This window comes from Salvelinus sp. IW2-2015, linkage group LG11, assembly GCF_002910315.2.
Source record: "Salvelinus sp. IW2-2015 linkage group LG11, ASM291031v2, whole genome shotgun sequence".
Taxonomy (NCBI): domain Eukaryota; kingdom Metazoa; phylum Chordata; class Actinopteri; order Salmoniformes; family Salmonidae; genus Salvelinus; species Salvelinus sp. IW2-2015.
In genome coordinates this window covers 5,326,625-5,346,939 of record NC_036851.1, presented here as the reverse complement: position 1 = coordinate 5,346,939, position 20,315 = coordinate 5,326,625, and the positions used below count along the sequence as shown (strand labels likewise).

Below are 20,315 nucleotides of genomic sequence, written 5' to 3'. Positions count from 1 at the left end.
CTTCCGGGTTTCATCCCCAATCTAACGGTCAAGCAGAAAGGGCCAATCAGTCGATTTGTCGCATATTACGCAGCCTTTCGTTTCGAAACCCTGCGTCTTGGGCAGAACAGCTCCCCTGGGCTGAGTACGCTCATAACTCGCTTCCTCGTCTGCTACCGGGCTATCTCCGTTTCAGAGTAGTCTTGGGTACCAGCCTCCTCTGTTCTCGTCCCAGCTCGCCGAGTCCAGCGTTCCTCCGCTCAGGCTTTTGTCCAACGTTGTGAGCGCACCTGGAGGAGGGTCAGGTCTGCACTTTGCCGTTACAGGGCGCAGACTGTGAGAGCCGCCAATAAACGTAGGATAGGAGTCCTAGGTATGTTCGCGGTCAGAGAGTGTGGCTCCACTCGCAACCTCCCCCTTACGACAGCTTCTCGCAAGTTGACTCCGCGGTTCATTGGTCCGTTCCGTGTCTCTCAGGTCGTCAATCCTGTCGCTGTGCGACTGCTTCTTCCGCGACATCTTTCGTCGCGTCCACCCTGTCTTCCATGTTCCTGTGTCAAGCCTTTTCTTCGCGCCCCCCTTCGTCTTCCCTCCCCCCCCCCGTCCTTGTCGAGGGCGCACCTATTTACAAGGTACGGAAGATCATGGATATGCGTTCTCGGGGACGTGGTCACCAGTACTTAGTGGATTGGGAGGGTTACGGTCCGAGGAGAGGAGTTGGGTTCCATCTCGGGACGTGCTGGACCGTTCGTTGATTGATGATTTCCTCCGTTGCCGCCAGGTTCCTCCTCGAGTGCGCCAGAGGCGACTGCGCTGAGTGGGGTACTGTCATGTTTTGTCATTTATTTTCAGTTCTTGTCCCTGTGCTCCCTCTGCTGGTCTTATTAGGTTCTTTTCCTCTTTCTCTCTCTCTCTCTCCTCCTCCTCTCTCCTCTCCCGTCTCTCTCTCTCTATCGTTCCGTTCCTGCTCCCAGCTGTTCTCATTCTCCTAACGACCTCATTTACTCTTTCACACCTGTCCCCTATTTTGCCCTCTGATTAGAGTCCCTATTTCTCCCTCTGTTTTCCGCTTCTTGTCCTTGTCGGATTCTTGTTTGATGTTTGCTGTCCTGTGTCCTTGTTCCGCCCTGTCGTGTTTTTGCCTGGAATAAAGACTCTGTTTCTTTAAGTCGCTTTTGGGTCCGCATTAATCAGCATAACATTGTGAGCAAAAATAGCACCAAAGCGTAGTTGACATTTGTTTAAGGGATATATCAGTAAAGACCACATCTTACAGGGCAATAGGAGACGTCATATGTCTTTCTATACTTTATATAAATAATTAGAATGTATAATGAGATGACGTGATCAGTAGATTTGAGGGAAATTGCTGTTGTTTACTTCGAATTGACGAATTGCCTGGGCTCGGGGGCCATGGATAATAAAAAATAGCAAAAGAGATCACGATGTCTGCTGCATCTAGGGATTCTGAACGGAGAAGAGCAGATATCACCTGTTAGAACTATGGCTAAGGGTTTGGCATATGGCATTGTGGCCCTTTACACACCTTTCCAAAATGGCAGATTTGGGCACTGATAAATGCCTAAATTGGAACACGGTGGCTGTACAATAACATGCCGTACATGACGTCAGAGCTCTGGCTCTGCGCTCCACAGCGCCGTATGGGTGTTGACTGACAGACGTTCTGAACTTGAGCACCTAGGACTCTAGGTATTCTGAAAGATGAGACGTTGAGGATTATTAAAAATACCGCTTTGATGTCATACAAGCAAACACCCGTGAGTTCAACTGGGCACTTCACATTTCCATATCATAAAACATTCATGGTCACTACGTTTGATGTACCATTTACAAGACGACATGGCGTAATACCCTTGGTTGTTCTGATGTTTGTCTATTGTGAACAAATTTCGCCGCGGCGCACTCACCTGAATGCACTCATGTCTCCTTTCTATGCGCACCAAAATGATGATTGGTTTCTCTGAATTGCATTGTGACACTGTAATATCATATTTTATCATTTAGCTAGTGGGAATAGAACAGGCTTTCAAATGATGCACACCTGACGCAGATTGGGATTTGTGAGGGTGGAGATGCGTGTGTGTGTGTGTGTGTTTGGCCACATGGAGACACCAGTTAGTTCTCTCACTCAAACCCTTGTCATTTTTTTTTGTCTTATGTTGCACCTACCCCACATTTCCCAGGAATATTCTTATCGTGTTACTGAATGTTTCCGGAGTATTTTCAGATTTTGTTATCAACAAATGTGTCAAAGTACAGTAAATATAAAATGCGCATAAAATCAACAGTGTTGTGTTTGGATTCAGTCTTGTGTCCGGTGAACTGTTGCGTCCTCGCCTTTTGTCGAATCATTCTCCCATAATCTCGAAACGGTTCCCTTTCCATTGCTACCACGGATATGCATTTCATATTTCTTCTGTAAGAAACATTTCAATTTAGACCTATCCATGTAGGCCAATTCCCACGAGTGTAAAGGGTTAATCATGTTAATGAAATAGGAGCTAATTCCCATATGTTCCAAGACAGACCAGAGATACAGTATGACCATTTTAGTCTATCAAAAGTGTTTTCTGCATCGAGAGATGAAACCCAAGGGAGCTGTTGTTTCTGATGAAGTATTTACGATATGTAATAGTCGACGAAGGTTATCAGAGGTTACATTTTTTTAACAAGCCGCTTTGGTCCTATAATTTTTGTTTGTTTTGGATAGAAAGTGTTGTTACGTGAGAGATTCGGCACAGTGCAGTGACATTGCTCAGGATCATCTCGAACATACTGTATCATTTATGTAGCTCTCTGCTCTGTCTTGTACTCTGTATGTCTGGCACCACTGGGTGATGGGTGGGTGGCAAGACATCTTCTCTCTCATGGAAAAAAAAAAAAAAGTAAATGTCTCTCAATTTAATTTCCTGTGAGATTAGTCATAAGAAGAGAAGAGTAGGCGACTTTAATTTCATTTTCTGAGTTTGTATGTTCCGCTAGTCTGTCCGCATCATGTAAATATAGTAACTCATTTCATTTCTATGGTCAGCACCCCACCTTAAAGTGTGTGTGTTCACTTTCTATTTGTTCTATTCTCTCCCCGGCACATAATTCTGGACCATGGGTAGCATGTCTTGACTGAGGGGTCTGGGCCTCTTGGTCAGTGACAGGCCTCTATGTTGGAGCACAATGATTTGTTTGATTTAAGAGAATACATTAGATCCAAGAGGGTAACATAAAGATATCATATAACAACTCACATCCAATATGGTTCTGGAAAGGAAAATATGACCAATTTGACTATACATAAAGAACACAAACTAGTTTTGTGTTATTTTTAAACCTGCTGCAAATACTGTGAAAGTGTTTGTGTGTGTGGGGGTGGTTCTTTTATCCTTGTGGGGACATAAAATCCTCAAAAGTCCCCACAAGGACAGTAAAACAAGGAAAATTCAGCCCTGTGAGGACTGACATCCCCATGAGGACAAAGGTTATTTTAAACTTTGGTATTAGGGTCACAAGTAGCGTTAGAATTATGGTAAGGGTTAGCGGTTAGGGTTAAGAGTTTGGGTTAGGGTTATTTTATTATTTTATTGTTATTCTTTTTATAATTTTTTTTTTTTTACTTCATTTAATTTGAGTAAATACTTTCTTAACACTCATTTTTCTTTTACACTGCATTGTTGGTTAAGTAAGTAAGCATTTCTCTGTAAGGTCTACACCTTTGTATTCGGCGCATGTGACACATCAAATTTGATTTGATGTTAGGGGCTAGGGAAAATAGGATTTTGAATGGACATTTCTTTTAGGTCCCCACGAGGATAGAAGAACATAACTGTGTGTCACGACACCAATTTCTGAAGTGTCACGACACCAATTTCAGGTGTCATAATCCAGCTGGCTTTGTTTTATCACTGATAGATCCACCAGAGGTATTCTCCTTTACACTTGATGATGAGTGCACTGTAATCTGAGAATTTGACACAGTTATGCCCTGTTAATCAGTGAGTTCGAGTGCCTTCACGAAAGTGCCACATCGAGTAAAGAAATGTCTGAACACATCTGAACGCCTGTCAATCTCACTTGCTCCCAGAATAAAAAAGCAGTGGTGTAAAGTAATTAAATAAAAATACCCCCCAAAAATTACTTAAGTAGTACTTTAAAGTATCTGTACTTTACTATCTGTATTTCGGCTACTTTTACTTCACTATATTCCTAAAGAAAAGAATGTACTTTTTACTCCATACATTTTCCCTGACACACACTTGTAACATTTTGACAGGAAAATTGTCCAATTCACACACTTATCAAGAGAACATCCCTGGTCATCCCTACTGCCTCTGATCTGTCAGACTCACTAAACACAAACGCTCCGTTTGTAAATTATGTCTGCGTGTTGGATTGTGCCCCTGGCTATCCGTCAATAAAAACACACATTTGTGCCGTCTGGTTTGCTTAATATAAGGAAGTTGAAATGATTTCTACTTTTGATGCTTAAGTACATTTTAGCAATTCCATTTACTTTTGATACTGAAGTATATTTAAAATCAAATACGTTTAGACTTTTAATCAAGTAGTATTTTTTACTGGGTGACTCACTTTTACTCGAGTCATTTTCTATTAAGGTATCTTTACTTTTACTCTAGTATGACAATTGAGTACTTTTCCCACCACTATAAAAGAGTAACCCAGGAGTGCTTTAGAATGTTTCGACATTATACCAAACAACAGTACCGCACCCCAGTATTCCATACTCTGTATCCTTCCGACTAAACAAACACTGAGGCTAAATTTAGTTGGCCTACACCTTTACTGTACAGTACGTCAGCCTTGTTCTCTCCTCTCCTCATCTAGTCTCAGATATCCCCGACCTTGGAGCAACGTAAGCAGATTTTTTTTTTTTTTACAGACAACTCTCTCAACAAATCACGAGTTTGGGTAGGCGGGGCTTAACATGCGTCCCAACTGATACATTGCCGGAAGCAAACCATCTGTCTAGAGACTACGCTTCACCAGGCCCTTCATTAACTCCTAACCACCTCAGTAACAGCCCACCGTTTATGTATTAGATTCCGTACTATTAACCAAACACCGACTCCATAATATTATTTTGTTACCCTGGACCTTTACAGTGCATCAGCCTTGCGTTCCTCTCTCCGCTCTTCCCCTGCCCACCACCCCTCCAATCCATACAACCCACAGCCAGAGCCCAGTAACACAGCCAGTGTTGTTATCCACACACACAGATGCATAATCTGCTTCTTTGTGAGGCAGGCCTTCGTCTCTAAATACTTTGCATGAGCAGTTTATGAAAGAGACATTATTTCCTTCCCCGGTCGGTTCATTGTCTTAGCGCAGGCAGAGGGCCGGGGGAGGCAGGCTACAGGGGAATTACAGGGAAAGGCTAGGGGGATTAGCCTAACAGCTAGTTTGTGGGCTCAAATATGTGGGTTTTAAAGAGGGTTCTTATGGTAATGCTAATGGTGGGCTAGCCAAGCTGTAATCCAGACAAGGGTAAATTATTTTGACATGGATACGGTTGGGTTTGTCTGTACACTTTGCCTAAATGTACCATTTGCCGAACACAAGCTGAAGATTTTGACTTTACCCAAGTAAAGTATACAAATGCAACATTTAAGTTGTAAAAAATGTTTAGCTACTGTACATTTCACACATTAGAGCCTGTTACTAGGGCTGTATTAATGGCAAATATTTGGTAGGCCTACAAATGTATTTTACTTTACTGTTTCCACTAGTGTTTACTCTGTATTTGATAGGAAAGTGTGTGGTAACAATGGTTACTTCCTGGTGACTTTCAGTTTAAAAATAAACGTTTTTTTTCCACTGTGGCTATGGCTCATGTTATTTCACCTAGCCTAACTCTACCATGGACCTTGTAACTTTGTCTCTTCTGCTGTCAAACAGTTTGCACGCATGCACACACACACACACACACTCATAAACATGCACACAGAAACACATCACACGCACAGATCGCACAGGAAGAACAGAAATAAGCACCACCACCTGTATTATAATGTGTCATACTGTCGGTCTGCTTCTTGAAGCCAATAAGGAAGTTATTAACCAAGTCTCTCTCACAGACAGACAGACAGACAGACAGACATTCTGTGTCTAAGAAGGGAAATATCCCCTGTGAACAAACTGATCTCTTGTCAAGCTCATAGTCTGTAGAGTTATGTTTCATATACTGTATGTTGGCAATTCCACGGTAACAGAATGATGCTGATACTCTGATTTTTCACTTTAAAAGTATGCCAAATAAAAACTATTGATTGAAAAGTTTTTAAAAAACAACTCTCTATGCACAAGGACTACTTTGAACAATTTCCACAAAGTTTCTTGCAAAAACACATTTACTCAAACAGTGCAGATGTAAAGTTTGGTAATAGAATGACTGTAAAATCTCCCTCCAATTTATGTGACCACGTTTTCCAAAAACTCTGCTAAATACCTACTCTGAATTAAGATTCAAAGATGCCTGAAGAATGTGGTGTCAGCTATGAAATTATATCTATTTTGGTTATTGACCTACAGTAAGTAAAGTGGGTGAACACCCAGTAACAGCTTGATGGTAACACAAGGACATGGTTCCCTGATCTGTACTATTTACCCTTTTAAAACGGCTTTTTGAAGAGAAGTGGAAGTGAAACCTGGAACCCCAAAGAACTTTTGTTGTGTTTGTAAACAACAACTGTTAAATCGCGGCTGTAAACAGCTAACGTAAACTCGTACATCGCCTTGGTCCGTACAATTGCCCTTATTTTAGCGCCCCAAAAACGTAATACTTCCAGATCAACTGTAATGTCAATACCATTGTAAAGCACAATTTCTCCCCTTTCCAACAGTATCAATTACATGACCTAAACGCTGCCCATTTCTGCATAATTCAAGCAGGCAATGAGCCCCGTCGGGTCTTTTTAAAAATGGCGGGTGGGGAAGCGAACTAATGCGTGATAGTGAGAAGTGAGACTCGATCTGTCCAACTTATCACCTTATCGCCTCTAAAATGTAAATAAAACACTATAAAGAGTTTATATAATGTGTCATTACATACCTATTTGAATTGGGTTTTTAGGGTGGTGCTAAAGTGATCTTAGAAGTAAACAGCAGCTTTGAGAATGATGATCGCATGCAATGATGACGCAAAAAATGACTAGGTATCCCCCCTTACCACCGTCACTGTCCATTTCTTGTTTTTAAACGATGAGAGAAGTGCTACACCAGGTGGAGAGAGATTGTAAGACAGAAATAGTTGCTTTATGCGTGCTGTACGTTACGACATGACACGTCACGAGGTAACGGAGGGTCCGGTTTTTCAACTTTTCTCCAATACTATAGAACCATTACCATGTCGATCAAGGCTTGAATAGAAACCTAGTTCACACCCCCGATTTTGAAGTCAACACAGTCGCTACAGTTCCATTAGTTTTCTTTGTAGCCTCGTTTGAATGTTGCGGTTGCGCACATTTGTACGGAATGGGGTGAGTTTACGTTAGCTGGCTAAGCTAGCTAACTTAGTTTAGTTGTTTTCTCAAGGTAAAAAATGGCAGTTTGACAGAATGTATTCCCTGGTGGTATGGTCCTTACGTCCCGAGACACATCTATTTTTCTAAATGAAAGTTTATAGATTTCCCAAAGAAGCAACGCTGCATTGCCTGCATGTATGGCTAGTAACGTTAGCAGCAGCAGGAGGTGGTGGGTGATGTGTACCACATGGGTAAGTTGTTTATTAAGTTAAACATCTATTCTAGGCAACGTCAGGTATCTAGCTAGCTACCTATGTGTAAATATGATAGACTGCCATCCATTAGTTGTTTTTTATGACACAAACGTAAGCTTAATCTGCTAAAAACAATGTTAGCTACCAAGCTAGTAGCTAAGCTAGCTAGCTAATGAACAGATGTCCTGTCCCAAAGAGAGAACTATGACAATACAAAAACACAATTGCAACGAAATATCAAATGTTATATCATTTGAGAGTAATGAAATGGGTCTAATTTCTATTTTTCCTAACCTCAGATACAGAGACCTGTGAAAGCTGCTATTCCCTGTCTGTGGATGTTCACAAAGAATGTCCATCCAATATCTAGCTACTGGGTGTGCAGGTTTCTGTTACAGCCCTAACATTCTGCTTATTATGTTATATTAAACCCACTATTCATTTAACTATTCAATCATCTCCAGTGGTGTAAGGTACTTAGGTAAAAATACTTGAAAGTACTAAATAAGTAGTTGTTTTGGGTATCTGTACTTTACTATTTATATTTTTGACAACTTTTACTTCACTACATTCCTAAAAAAAGTATGTACTTTTTATTCCAAACATTTTCCCTGGCACCCAAAAGTACTCGTTACATTTTAAAAGCTTAGCAGGATAGGAAAATTGTCTAATTCACAGACTTATAAAGAGAACATCCCTGGTCATCCCTACTGCCTCTTATCTGGTGGACTCACTAAACACATGCTTCGTTTGCAAATTATGTCCGAGTGTTGTAGGGAGCCCATGGCTATCCGTTAATAAAAATAAAAAACTGAAAATGGTGCCATCTGGCTTGCTTAATATAAGGAATTTGAAATAATTTATACTTTTCCTTTTGATACTTAAGTATATTTTAGCAATTACAGTTGTGGCCAAAAGTTGAGTGACACAAATATTAATTTTCACAAAGTCTGCTGCCTCAGCTTGTATGATGTCGATTTGCATATACTCCAGAATGTTATGAAGAGGGATCAGATGAATTGCAATTAATTGCAAAGTCCCTCTTTGCCATGCAAATGAACTGAATCCCCCAAAAACATGTCCACTGCATTTCAGCCCTGCCACAAAAGGACCAGCTGAGATCATGTCAGTGATTCTCTCGTTAACACAGGTGTGAGTGTTGACGAGGACAAGGCTGGAGGTAACTCTGTCACGCTGATTGAGTTCGAATAACAGACTGGAGGCTTCAAAAGGAGGGTGGTGCTTGGAATCATTGTTCTTCCTCTGTCAACCATGGTTACCTGCAAGGAAACACGTGCCGTCATCATTGCTTTGCACAAAAAGGGCTTCACAGGCAAGGATATTGCTGCCAGTAAGATTGCACCTAAATCAACCATTTATCGGATCATCAAGAACTTCAAGGAGAGTGGTTCAATTTTTGTGAAGAAGGCTTCAGGGTGCCCAAGAAAGTCCAGCAAGAGCCAGGACTGTCTCCTAAAGTTGATTCAGCTGCTCAGGAATGGCAGCAGGCAGTTGTGAGTGCATCTGCATGCACAGTGAGGCGAAGACTTTTGGAGGATGGCCTGGTGTCAAGAAGGGCAGCAAGGAAGCCACTTCTCTCCAGGAAAAACATCAGGGACAGACTGATATTCTGCAAAAGGTATTGGACTGCTGAGGACTGGGGTAAAGTCATTTTCTCTGAATCCCCTTTCCGATTGTTTGGGGCATCCGGAAAAAAGTGATAACTAAGTGGCTCGGGGAACAAAACATCGATTTTTTGGGGGGCCAGGAAACTCCCCAGACCTTAATCCCATTGAGAACGTGGTCAATCCTCAAGAGGCGGGTGAACAAACAAAAACCCCACAAATTCTGACAAACTCCAAGCATTGATTATGCAAGAATGGGTTGCCATCAGTCAGGATGTGGCCCAGAAGTTAATTGACAGCATGCCAGGGCGGATTGCAGAGGTCTTGAAAAAGAAGGGTCAACACTGCAAATACTGACTCTTTGCATCAACTTCATATATTTGTCAATAAAAGCCTTTGACACTTATGAAATGCTTGTAATTATACTTCAGTGTTCCATAGTAACATCTGACAAAAATACCTAGACACTTAAGCAGCAAACTTTGTGGAAATTAATATTTGTGTCATTCTCAAAACTTTTGGCCACGACTGTACATACCAAATTATTTTAGACTTTTACTCGTGTAATATTTTACTGAGTTACTCACTTTTTTTGTTATTAAGGTATCTTCACTTTTACTCAAGTATGACAATTTGGGAACTTTTTACGACTGATCATCTCTTGTTTTGGAGTAAGATGAATGTCGAAACCCACTAACCATGTACATAGGCATCCTTTGTATGATATTACATAAAGTGTTGATTCTTTGATTTAAGTATAGTGTATTTTTTGATCATTGAACATTCCCTTTTTGTCTTGTTTTATTTGATTGTCACTCTCTCATTTTGTCTGATGATATTGCACAGATGTGCAGCTGCAGCTGAAGTCCTTGAACATTGCTGTGTGGGTGTAACGATCTCTGTACGGCTGACCTAATGTGCAACCCCTGTCCGCAACAGCACTTCATACCCACAAAGCAGTGTCCATTATCCTACCAAAACCATGGTCTTTACGTCTCAGGGTGGTCGACATCACCACACGATGGCTTCGAGGGCTTTGTCTCTCCTTGATTACTTGCATCCTATCTCCTCACCTATATTGTATCACAACTGTATTGGAGGAGAAGGTACAAGGTCCATCCCCTCTGACCTTCTTCAATGGGTTTTTAGAAGGAGGAGAGGAATCAAGGAAGGATTCATTGAGAAAGAGCCTAGCACTCACCTGTCAACTAGCTCACATGTGCTACACACTCACCCCTCTGCTACACACTCACCCCTCTGCTACACACTCACCCCTCTGCTACACTCACTGACGACCTCCTCCGCCACATCAGCAGAGCAGACTTTGTGAACTGAGTCAATCTAGCACCCAAATAATACATTTTGTGGGTATTTATTTCTGCTACATACTCACACAGTCGGCGGCTGAGTTATACGGTGGCATAGGAGGACGTGAAAGGGGTGTGACTAGAGCAGAGGTGAGCTGCAGGTGACTTCTAGTATCCACTGTGATGTCATCCCCCTGAGACTTGTAGCAGTGTCTCCTCCTGTCTATCATTAATGTTTTTATATCGTAAGCATCTCCGCAGTGGGAGGATCTCATCCTGCAATTTTGCTTCATTTTGCTACACTCGCTGTACTCCTTCTCCAGTGGTTAGCATGCTACCTACAAGTGTCATTGAATTAGGGTTTGCGTCCCCGGTCCCGGTCAGCCATACAGGGATGGAACTCAATGTAAAAAGCCCAATGTAAAAGTGACCCTTCACTGTGGCCACCCTTCACTCTGGTTTCTCTTGCCTCAACTATCCGTGCTGCACCCTTTTGGTTACAGTGGATGTGAGATTATTTGCCAAATGCAGACATACAGTATGGTGGGAATAGTATTGGCCCTGTGCGCATGTCCAATGCACATGTGGCTTGCCATTTTCTTTACTGTAACAGGAGTAGCAAATCCTCACTCATTTACATTTTGTTAAGATGTTTTCGTCATTTGAAATGATACTATTAGAAATAGGAAAAGCATTCACACCTGAGAACTTGTGTGGGAGTCATTTGCTACTAACTCGAAAGAAAACAAAAGGCCGATACTGGCAAGATCAGTATGTGGGTTTTTCTTTTTCATCAGCCAATTAATGAGGCTAACCATGTTGAAGGATACCAGATGAGACTCATAATGAGGCTAACCATGTTGAAGGATACCATATTAGACTCATAATGAGGCTAACCATGTTGAAGGATACCAGATTAGACTCATAATGAGGCTAACCATGTTGAAGGATACCAGATGAGACTCATAATGAGGCTAACCATGTTGAAGGATACCAGATGAGACTCATAACGAGGCTAACCATGTTGAAGGATACCAGATTAGACTCATAATGAGGCTAACCATGTGGAAGGATACCATATTTGACAACTACAGCTACTGTTCATGCCATCATGAAATGGATTAGTGCAAGCCTTGCTCTTGTAATGAAGGTAGGCCTTAAAGATGACATGCACAGTTGAGAGACATTGTTGGCAAATATCACCGTCATCAGGGTGTGCAGAAAGGAATATTTTAAGGTTATTTGATTACATTTCTAAATACATGTTGCTTGAAATAAATAATAATAATCAATCATTTTGCTCTTTATTTAGCCGCCTTACATATAAAACCATATTTGTTCATCAAAAATTGTGAGTAACTCACCACAGGTTAATGAGAAGGGTGTGCTCGAAAGGATGCACATACCTCTGCAATGTTGGGTTGTATTGGAGAGTCTCGGTCTTAAATAATTTCCCACACAGTCTGTGCCTGTATTTAGTTATCATGCTAGGAGAGCCAAGAATCCACTCTCGCATAGGTACGTGGTAGCAAAGGGCATCCGCTTACAGCAGCACACTGAGCGCCACCGTATCCAGAAATCTGGCCGGTGGCTTCTGATTATTCAATTACATTTTCACAGAACTGCTTGTTGAAATTTCAATGAGGTTATCTTGTTCAGATATTGGTAAGTGGACTGGAGGCAGGGTATGAAAGTGATAACGAATCCAGTTGTTTGTGTTGTCCGTTTCGGGAAAGTACCTGTGTAATTGCGCACCCAGCTAACTCAGGTACTTCGCTGTATCACATTTGACAATGATGGAAAGACCTGTGTGTTGTCCTTAATGCAGACAGAGGAGAGCTACAACTTCTTAATCATAGCCTCAATTTTGTACCGCACATTGAATATAGTTGCGGAGAGTCCCTGTAATCCTAGATTCAGATCATTCAGGTGAGAAAAAACATCACCCAGATAGGCCAGTCGTGTGAGAAACCTGTCATCATGCAAGCGCTCAGACAAATGAAAATGATGGTCAGTGAAGAAAACTTTTAGCTCGTCTCAATTTAAAAAAAACGTATCAATACTTTCCCCCTTGATAACCAGCGCACATAACCATTTCGCACATAACCATTTCACTGTAATAGCTACTGTAAATTGGACAGTGCAGTTAGATTAACAAGAATTTAAGCTTTCTGCCAATATCAGATATGTCTATGTCCTGGGAAATGTTCTTGTTACTTACAACCTCATGCTAATCACATTAGCCTACGCTAGCTCAACATATCAATTGCATAATGCAGAAAATACCCAAGAGTTCAGGGGCCTTACTTTTTACAGGATCAGTGTGTCTCCCCTCCCCTCCCCCACTCAGTGGCTCACCATATAAGACCATCCTAGCCCCTTCTTATAAATGGTATCTGTTTTTATACATGTCTTACTACTCAAAAGTCGTCTTAATTCTCGCAAAAAAAAACTCCCGTGGCTTATTTTTCCAATTGGCATGTTTCGTTTCTAAATGTCTGCGCAAGAGTGAAGGCTTCCCGCGAGAGAGTAGCGGTTGATGTGATTGGATGTTAATTATTTGACTAGGCTACCTGTATTTGACATTATTTCCCTGAACACTAGATAGTTACATTTTATTTTTGGCAGTGAAACGAGGCTTCTCAGGCGAGAAAAAAAACATCACCCAAATGTATTGACCCATTGGAAAATCTGAATGGACTGTTTGAAAATGTGAATCACACTTTTTGGGGGGGGCGTACCCCCGACGGCATACCCCAGTTTGGGAGTAGCCAAGTTAGAGTTTGCCAGTTACACTTACAATACAAATTCACCATTATGGTTTAGATTCAGAATGAGGAAGGTGTACCTGCCTATGAGAAAGGACCAATCAAGATATTAATTGGCCACAGCTGAAGTTGGGTACTGCCCTGGGCCCGGTTTCCCGATAGCTATGGAATGAGTGTTTTTAACAATCCATCTTTACTACAACGGCCGAAGACGTAACGTGTGTTTCACAAAACACCACGCAGTGAGAATGTTCACTAAGTGTGTCGTTGAGTCGTGTCGATACTGATAGGATCTAAATAAAGGCAGCGCTGCCTTTCACCATTCAAATTTGACCTTCATTTCGAATAATTCCAAATGACTGACGACAGATCAGCTTCTAGAAAGATACTGTCACCTATGGCTGCAAATATTGAGGCGGCTTATTCTAAGGATTGCTTACTCCTATAATTATGCACTGATGCCCTTTGCAACCGCGTACCTATGTGAGCGTGGATTCTCTCACTCATTATTATGTTAAATGTATCGTATAATGTGTGTGGCAGGCTTACAAAGATGGCAAAAATAATTTGAGAGAGACCCTGGTGCTAGAGGGGGTACGCTGCTGGAGGTTGAATATTTGAAGGGATTATATAAAGCTTGGGAACCACTGCTCTACAGACTATCTATTAACCTTAGCCCTAACCTTAATCTTTATCCTAACCCTTACTCTAGTCATAACTCTAACCTTAACCCTTACCTTAACCCTTATTCTAAACCTTACCCTAACTGTATACGCTTAAGAAGCAGTTGCTTATCAATAGATAGTTTGTTGATAGTATGACCATATGTAGAGCATCTACATATGGACTATCCAAATAAAATAGTACCTTTTGTGACCAAAGCCATCACCAAATTCACTGAGAATACATTACATAGGTTGAATAAACCATTTCCCAAGCCGCGGCTTCATACTATTTGTCAAACATATAGAACTGGCCATTGGGGTGGGCTAGGTGTGGAATCTGGGGGGGTCCATGTGTATCTTTTCACAATTTATTTGGATTCCTCACATCTTAATCATTTGTAAGAAGATGTTTGGTCCAAATCGGACGTTGGATGCTATATTTCTTGAATATTATATGAAACCTATGAATTTAAATGGCCTATTTGGGTGCAATCAATTTGCTTAATTTCAGATTGTCTTTCAACAAAATAATGTTGCAGGATTGCTTATCTTATCTGTTTCTAACTACAGAAACCAATTCAGAATGATCTGACATGGTGGGTGTCATGGCTTGCTGAAATGAAATGGAGCGACACTGCAGCAAGTCAGTGCAAAAATTATGTCAACTCCATGTTCTCAAGTGAGCCCGGTCATTAAAGAGAGCCGCTGCACAGAGAATATGGTTTTTGTATTGACACAGCCCTGCCTTACCACTGCTGCAACAACTCTGAGAGGGGAAGGAGTGGCGAACTTTAATCCCGAAGAGAGATGGGAGCTGTAGGCTTTGCACACTATCCTCCTTAGCCGCCAGGGCTGCGCCCTAGGTTGGGTTACCCTTCCTACCTCCCTTAGGAGAGTTAGAGGGGCAGATCCTTGCTGGAGCGTAGGACTGCTTACCCTACAGGTTTGGCCTGGTTCAGGGGCCTAGCCTGAGTCTTGGCAGACTGCTGCATCGCTGGGGACCTCGGTCCGCCAAGGCCAGCTTGTTGCACGCTCCCAGCCGTGAGGCTTGGGCAAGACGCAGGAACCAACGGGCTGCCATGGGGCCTGGGTCTGAGGGGCAGGCAGAAGTTGAAGGCTTCGCCTTCTTTCTTGTGACTGTCACACTTCTGCCGCATGGTGGCAACAGTGGGCCCGAACAACTCATCGGGTGTCAAAGGGGCACCCAGGAGGTCCACTTTTTCTTTGTCTGTTAAGCTGGGTGAGCTTAGCTAAAGCACCCCATCTCCCGCCACTGCTAGGCTCATGGTACGACCACAGCCTTGTATGGCAGTGCGGGAGGCACAGAGGTTTAGGTCTGTAATCATACAGATATCTTCTCAAGCATCTGGGTCCAGGCTGTCCGAGTCCAATTACTTTCCCACCTCCTCCAGTAACTCAGCCTGCTAAGCCAACAGTAAAGAGGTGACATCGAGGGCTCTGACAAATGGAGTCAATAAAGAGCTCAACCTTCCTAAAGGGTGAGGCGCTGGTGTTGTTAGTAACACGGCACAAGGGGCTAAGGTGGTCAGCCAGTGACAGCTCCGCTGTGGAATGGTTGCCAAACCGGCATTCCTCCATATTGTGCATGTCCCGGCTTGGGGTACCCCTAGCAAGAATCTTGCTAATGATGTGTTTATTCCACAACCTCTTAGCTTCCCTGAGGCAAGCTGGTACTGCGGGAGCAGTTATTTCATGGGGGTGGTATGAGGGCTCTTGACAGGCTCTGAGCCCTTATAGGCGATGGCCACTCGATGGCCGCAGCCCGCTTGCAGGCATGAAGGAGCCCAAACTCCAATGAAAGAGAGGCAGCTTAGCGTCAATGCTCTCTGGACTGTCAGACCTGTGGGCCTGAGAGTGCGGGAGAACGGGGTCATCAGCCCCCATCTCCTAAACTATCTTGACGATATCTGTGAGATGAATCTCATCGTCATCCTCAAACTCGCCTTCCCATGACATGTCGTCAGACAGTGAGGGGAGTGAGTCGAGGCTATCCATGGCCTCTCCTCAGCTGGGCTCGATTGCTGGGAACTACGAATATAGAAGCTTGTTTAAGCCTCTTCAGAGCTGCCCTCATCAGAAGTTTGCAGTGCTCACACGACTCTGGGTGGTTGAGCACCTTTTGGGCATGCTCCTTACCCAAGCAATTGATGCATAGCGGGTGGGAATATTTCCTCGCAATCATGGAACCGCAAGTGCAAGAATGTGGGGGTTTGACTGCTGGGCTCATCCTCGGATTGGATAGCAGTGGCCATTGTGAAGAACAAGGCTTGTTAGGGGGACAAAGCAATGCTTGTTGTAAGGACAACATGTAGATGGCGTAGGCTAACTAGTTAGAAGCGTGGTGGCTGGTGGCTAGCAAATCATATCTCATGTAGACAGCGTAATAAGCTAGCTAGTTAGAATGCCTGCGGCTAACAGCTAGCAATAATGCGCACAGTAGAACGCTATAGCCACGAAGCTAGTGGGGCATTAGCTAGCTAGCAGCTACCTTGTGGTCGGTGCCGTGGCTAGCTCAGGGCTGACTGAAGGAAACTGCATGGGGGCAGAGTTAGTCTTCAGATAGTGTGCTCCTGCGACCGAATGAGCCATGAGGCTGAGACGGTCGCTCTAGTTAACACAAACGGGGGAACTTAGGTTAAATTAGGCGAGAGAAGGGAGCTAACAATGCTAACGTGTTGCAGGTAGGGTATGCTAGTGAGGTTAGCATGCCTCTCAGCGAGCTAGCCAAGTTGGCCTAAGCTTTGTAGCGTGGGATAATCGAGTCGCAATAGCTGGCCATGAAGCAAGCTACCAATGGAGACTGAGAAGTAGAAAGGAATTTTTACACAAAACAAAAATCTTTCGGTCAGTACTCAACTTCTCGACAGGGTCTGAAGACCTACGCTTGGCAGCGATGTCCTTTAAGGTTCACTTCTGAGCAGTTAAGCAGGAAAACCGGGATCCAGTCGATCTGAGGAGAGCTAGAGAGTGATTCTCTTTGTGAGGAAGAAAAGCGAGAATAACCAGAGGGCTGGAGAGTGCCTCCTTTTAAGGAGGTGATGGGCTCACATCATTCGCCACTCTGTCTGTCTCCAACAGATGCTTTTGATAGGTTATTCCAAGAGTAGGTGATCTTAGCGAATCCCCATTGTGAGATATCAAAACAAATAATTGTAAAGAGAACATTAGTGCTCATTGGGCTTTTTACATGGACATTTCCATGTTTATTGCCTTTCAAGGTTTGCCATACTGATCTCTATGCTCCTTTTCTTTCATCTGTCTCTGTCATTCTCTGTACAGCTTGTCACAATGACACACCTCCATAGCATTAGCAGTGGTATAAAGTAACTACGTAAAAATACTTTGAAGTACTTAAGTCGTCTTTGGGGATGTCTATCTTACTTTACTATTTATATTTTTGACAACTTTTACTTGAACTCCACTACGTTTCTAAGGAAAATATGTACTTTGTACTCCCATACATTTTCCCTGACACCCAGAAGTACTTGCTACATATTTGAATGTTCAGGCAGGACAGCAATATGGTCGAATGCACGCACCTATCCATATAACGTGTTGTCATCCCTACTGCCTCTGATCTGGCGTACTCACTGAACATACATACTGCGTTTTATAAATTATGGCTGAGTGTTAGTGTGTCCCTGGCTGTCCTTAAATGAATAGAAATGGTGCCCGTTTTGTGTAGTATAAGGAATTTGTAAGGAATGTATAGCATTATCTTTATACTTTTACTCAAGGATGACAACTGATACTTATTCCCCCACTGTACTTAAGTCGCAACAAAGCATCCTTCACTCATGCTGCCAAACATGCCCTAGTAAAACTGGCCACCCTACCGATCCTCGACTTCGGTGATGTCATCTATAAAATAGCCTCCAACACTCTACTCAACAAACTGGATGCAGTCTATCACAGTGCCATCCGTTTTGTCGCCAAAGCACCATACACTACCCACCATTGCGACCTGTACGCTCTCGTTGGTTGGCCCTCGCTTCATACTCGTCGCCAAACCCACTGGCTACAGGTTATCTACAAGTCTGTGCTAGGTAAAGCCCCGCCTTATCTCAGCTCACTGGTCACCATAGCAGCACCCACTCGTAGCACGCGCTCCAGCAGGTATATCTCACTGGTCACCCCCAAAGCCAATTCCTCCTTTGGTCGTCTTTCCTTCCAGTTCTCTGCTGCCAATGACTGGAACGAACTGCAAAAATCTCTGAAGCTGGAAACACTTATCTCCCTCACTAGCTTTAAGCACCAGCTGTCAGAGCAGCTCACAGATTACTGCCCCTGTACGTAGCCCATCTATAATTTAGCCCAAACAACTACCTCTTCCCCTACTGTATTTATTTATTTATTTTGCTCCTTTGCACCCCATTATTTCTATTTCTACTTTGCACATTCTTCCACTGCAAATCTACCATTCCAGTGTTTTACTTGCTATATTGTATTTACCTCGCCACCATGGCCTGTTTTTGCCTTTACCTCCCTTATCTCACATAATTTGCTCACATTGTATATAGACTTATTTTTCTACTGTATTATTGACTGAATGTTTTGTTTATTCCATGTGTAAATCTGTTGTTGTTGTATGTGTCGAATTGCTATGCTTTATCTTGGCAAGGTCGCAGTTGCAAATGAGAACTTGTTCTCAACTAGCCTACCTGGTGAAAAAAAGAAAAGTATATTTAATACCAGATACTATTAGACTTTTACTCAAGTAGTATTTGACTGGGGGTGACTTTCACTTTTACTTGAGTCATTTTTGATTAAGGTATCTTTACTTTTACTCAAGTATGACAATTGAGTACTTTTTCCACCACTGAGCATTAGTTAGCTCCAATTATTTCTGATGGAGAAAACATCTGTTTTCCACACCCTGGTAATTTGTATATGTTTTAGTTTTAGCCCATTTCCTGCTGTTTAAGAACACACACAACCCACACAACAGTGGAGATGTCAAAGAGTCACATCTTTGTGATGCTTAATGTATTCTTAACAAGTCTCAGTGGAATTATAAAGTTCTATAAAATACATTTATACAGCATTAGAGATTATGTCTCCTATAGATTCTACAGAGTCTTGTTACATCAATGCATTTAGTTTGTTGCATTAAATGAAGCTAATATTCCATCTCTCTCGCTCTCGCTACCTCTCTCGCTACCTCTCGCTACCTCTCTCTCTCTCTTGCTACCTCTCTCTCTTGCTACCTCTCTCTCTTGCTACCTCTCTCTCTCTCTCCTCTTAAAAAACCTTTTCTTTCTCTTTCTGCCTTTCTGCGTACCTCGCTCTCTCTCTCTCTCTCGCTCTCTCTCCCTCTCTCTCTCGCTACCTCTCTCTCTCGCTACCTCTCTCTCTCCCCAGTGCTGTATTGATAACTATGAGGAGATGGTGAAGATCATGTTGAATCGTGGAGCCAGTGTAAACGCCAAGGACAATGAACTGTGGACGCCGCTACACGCTGCTGCCACCTGTGGACATGCAGGACTGGTCAAGGTCCTCATACAACAGTAAGACAGTGGCTTAGTCGCACGACATATAACACTGCAGCTTTCCATCTATATGTCTTGTATTTATTCATGTCAGATCTGTATTTTATTTGGTCCAAGACGATTACAGTACAGTGAGAGCATACATTTTGACTATGTTTTTGATCCCTGAGGGGATTAAACCCATGGCGTTGGCATTGCTAACGCTATCGCTCTAACCAATTGAGTCACACTCATCTCTTATTGGTTTTCCACCTTCCCAGTGGAGCAGACCTGTTAGCTGTGAACTCTGACGGCAACATGCCCTATGACCTGTGTGAAGATGACCCTACCCTGGACATCATCGAAACCGCAATGGCCAATCGAGGTGAGCGAAAAAAAATTAAGAAAAAAAATACTGTTTTGATATGTCAGTCGGCTTTCACTGTAGCACCTGAAGTCCCAGTTCTCTGATATCATCAATAATATAGCTGAACGGTAGAGGAGTGGAGGCTGGTGACTTGACAAAAGTAGGATGATGGGAGACCCACGGAATAGGCGTGGACTGCACGGAGACGTCAAAGCGTGTTTCAGAGATTGTCTTTTTTTTTTAACCTGAAACATTTATTAAAGACATTTATAGTCAAATATTATTGGGCTACTTACACAGTGTTGGCAAGGGATCACCGCATTGATCGAATGATTGTATCAATCAATCAATCAAATTTATTTTTAAAG

At 42.7% G+C, this 20,315-nt stretch overlaps 1 protein-coding gene across 2 annotated transcripts in view; it reads left to right on the top strand.

The window, feature by feature from the left end:
- The window catches only part of ppp1r16b (protein phosphatase 1, regulatory subunit 16B), a 145,501-nt gene that overhangs the window by 95,600 nt on the left and 29,586 nt on the right, over nucleotides 1-20,315 (top strand). For both annotated transcript variants that reach the window (XM_023995863.3, XM_023995862.3), the window contains exons 4-5: nucleotides 19,474-19,619; nucleotides 19,862-19,965. In XM_023995863.3, coding sequence (XP_023851631.1) covers nucleotides 19,474-19,619; nucleotides 19,862-19,965 — 250 coding nt within the window. The remainder of the gene's footprint in view (nucleotides 1-19,473; nucleotides 19,620-19,861; nucleotides 19,966-20,315) is intronic.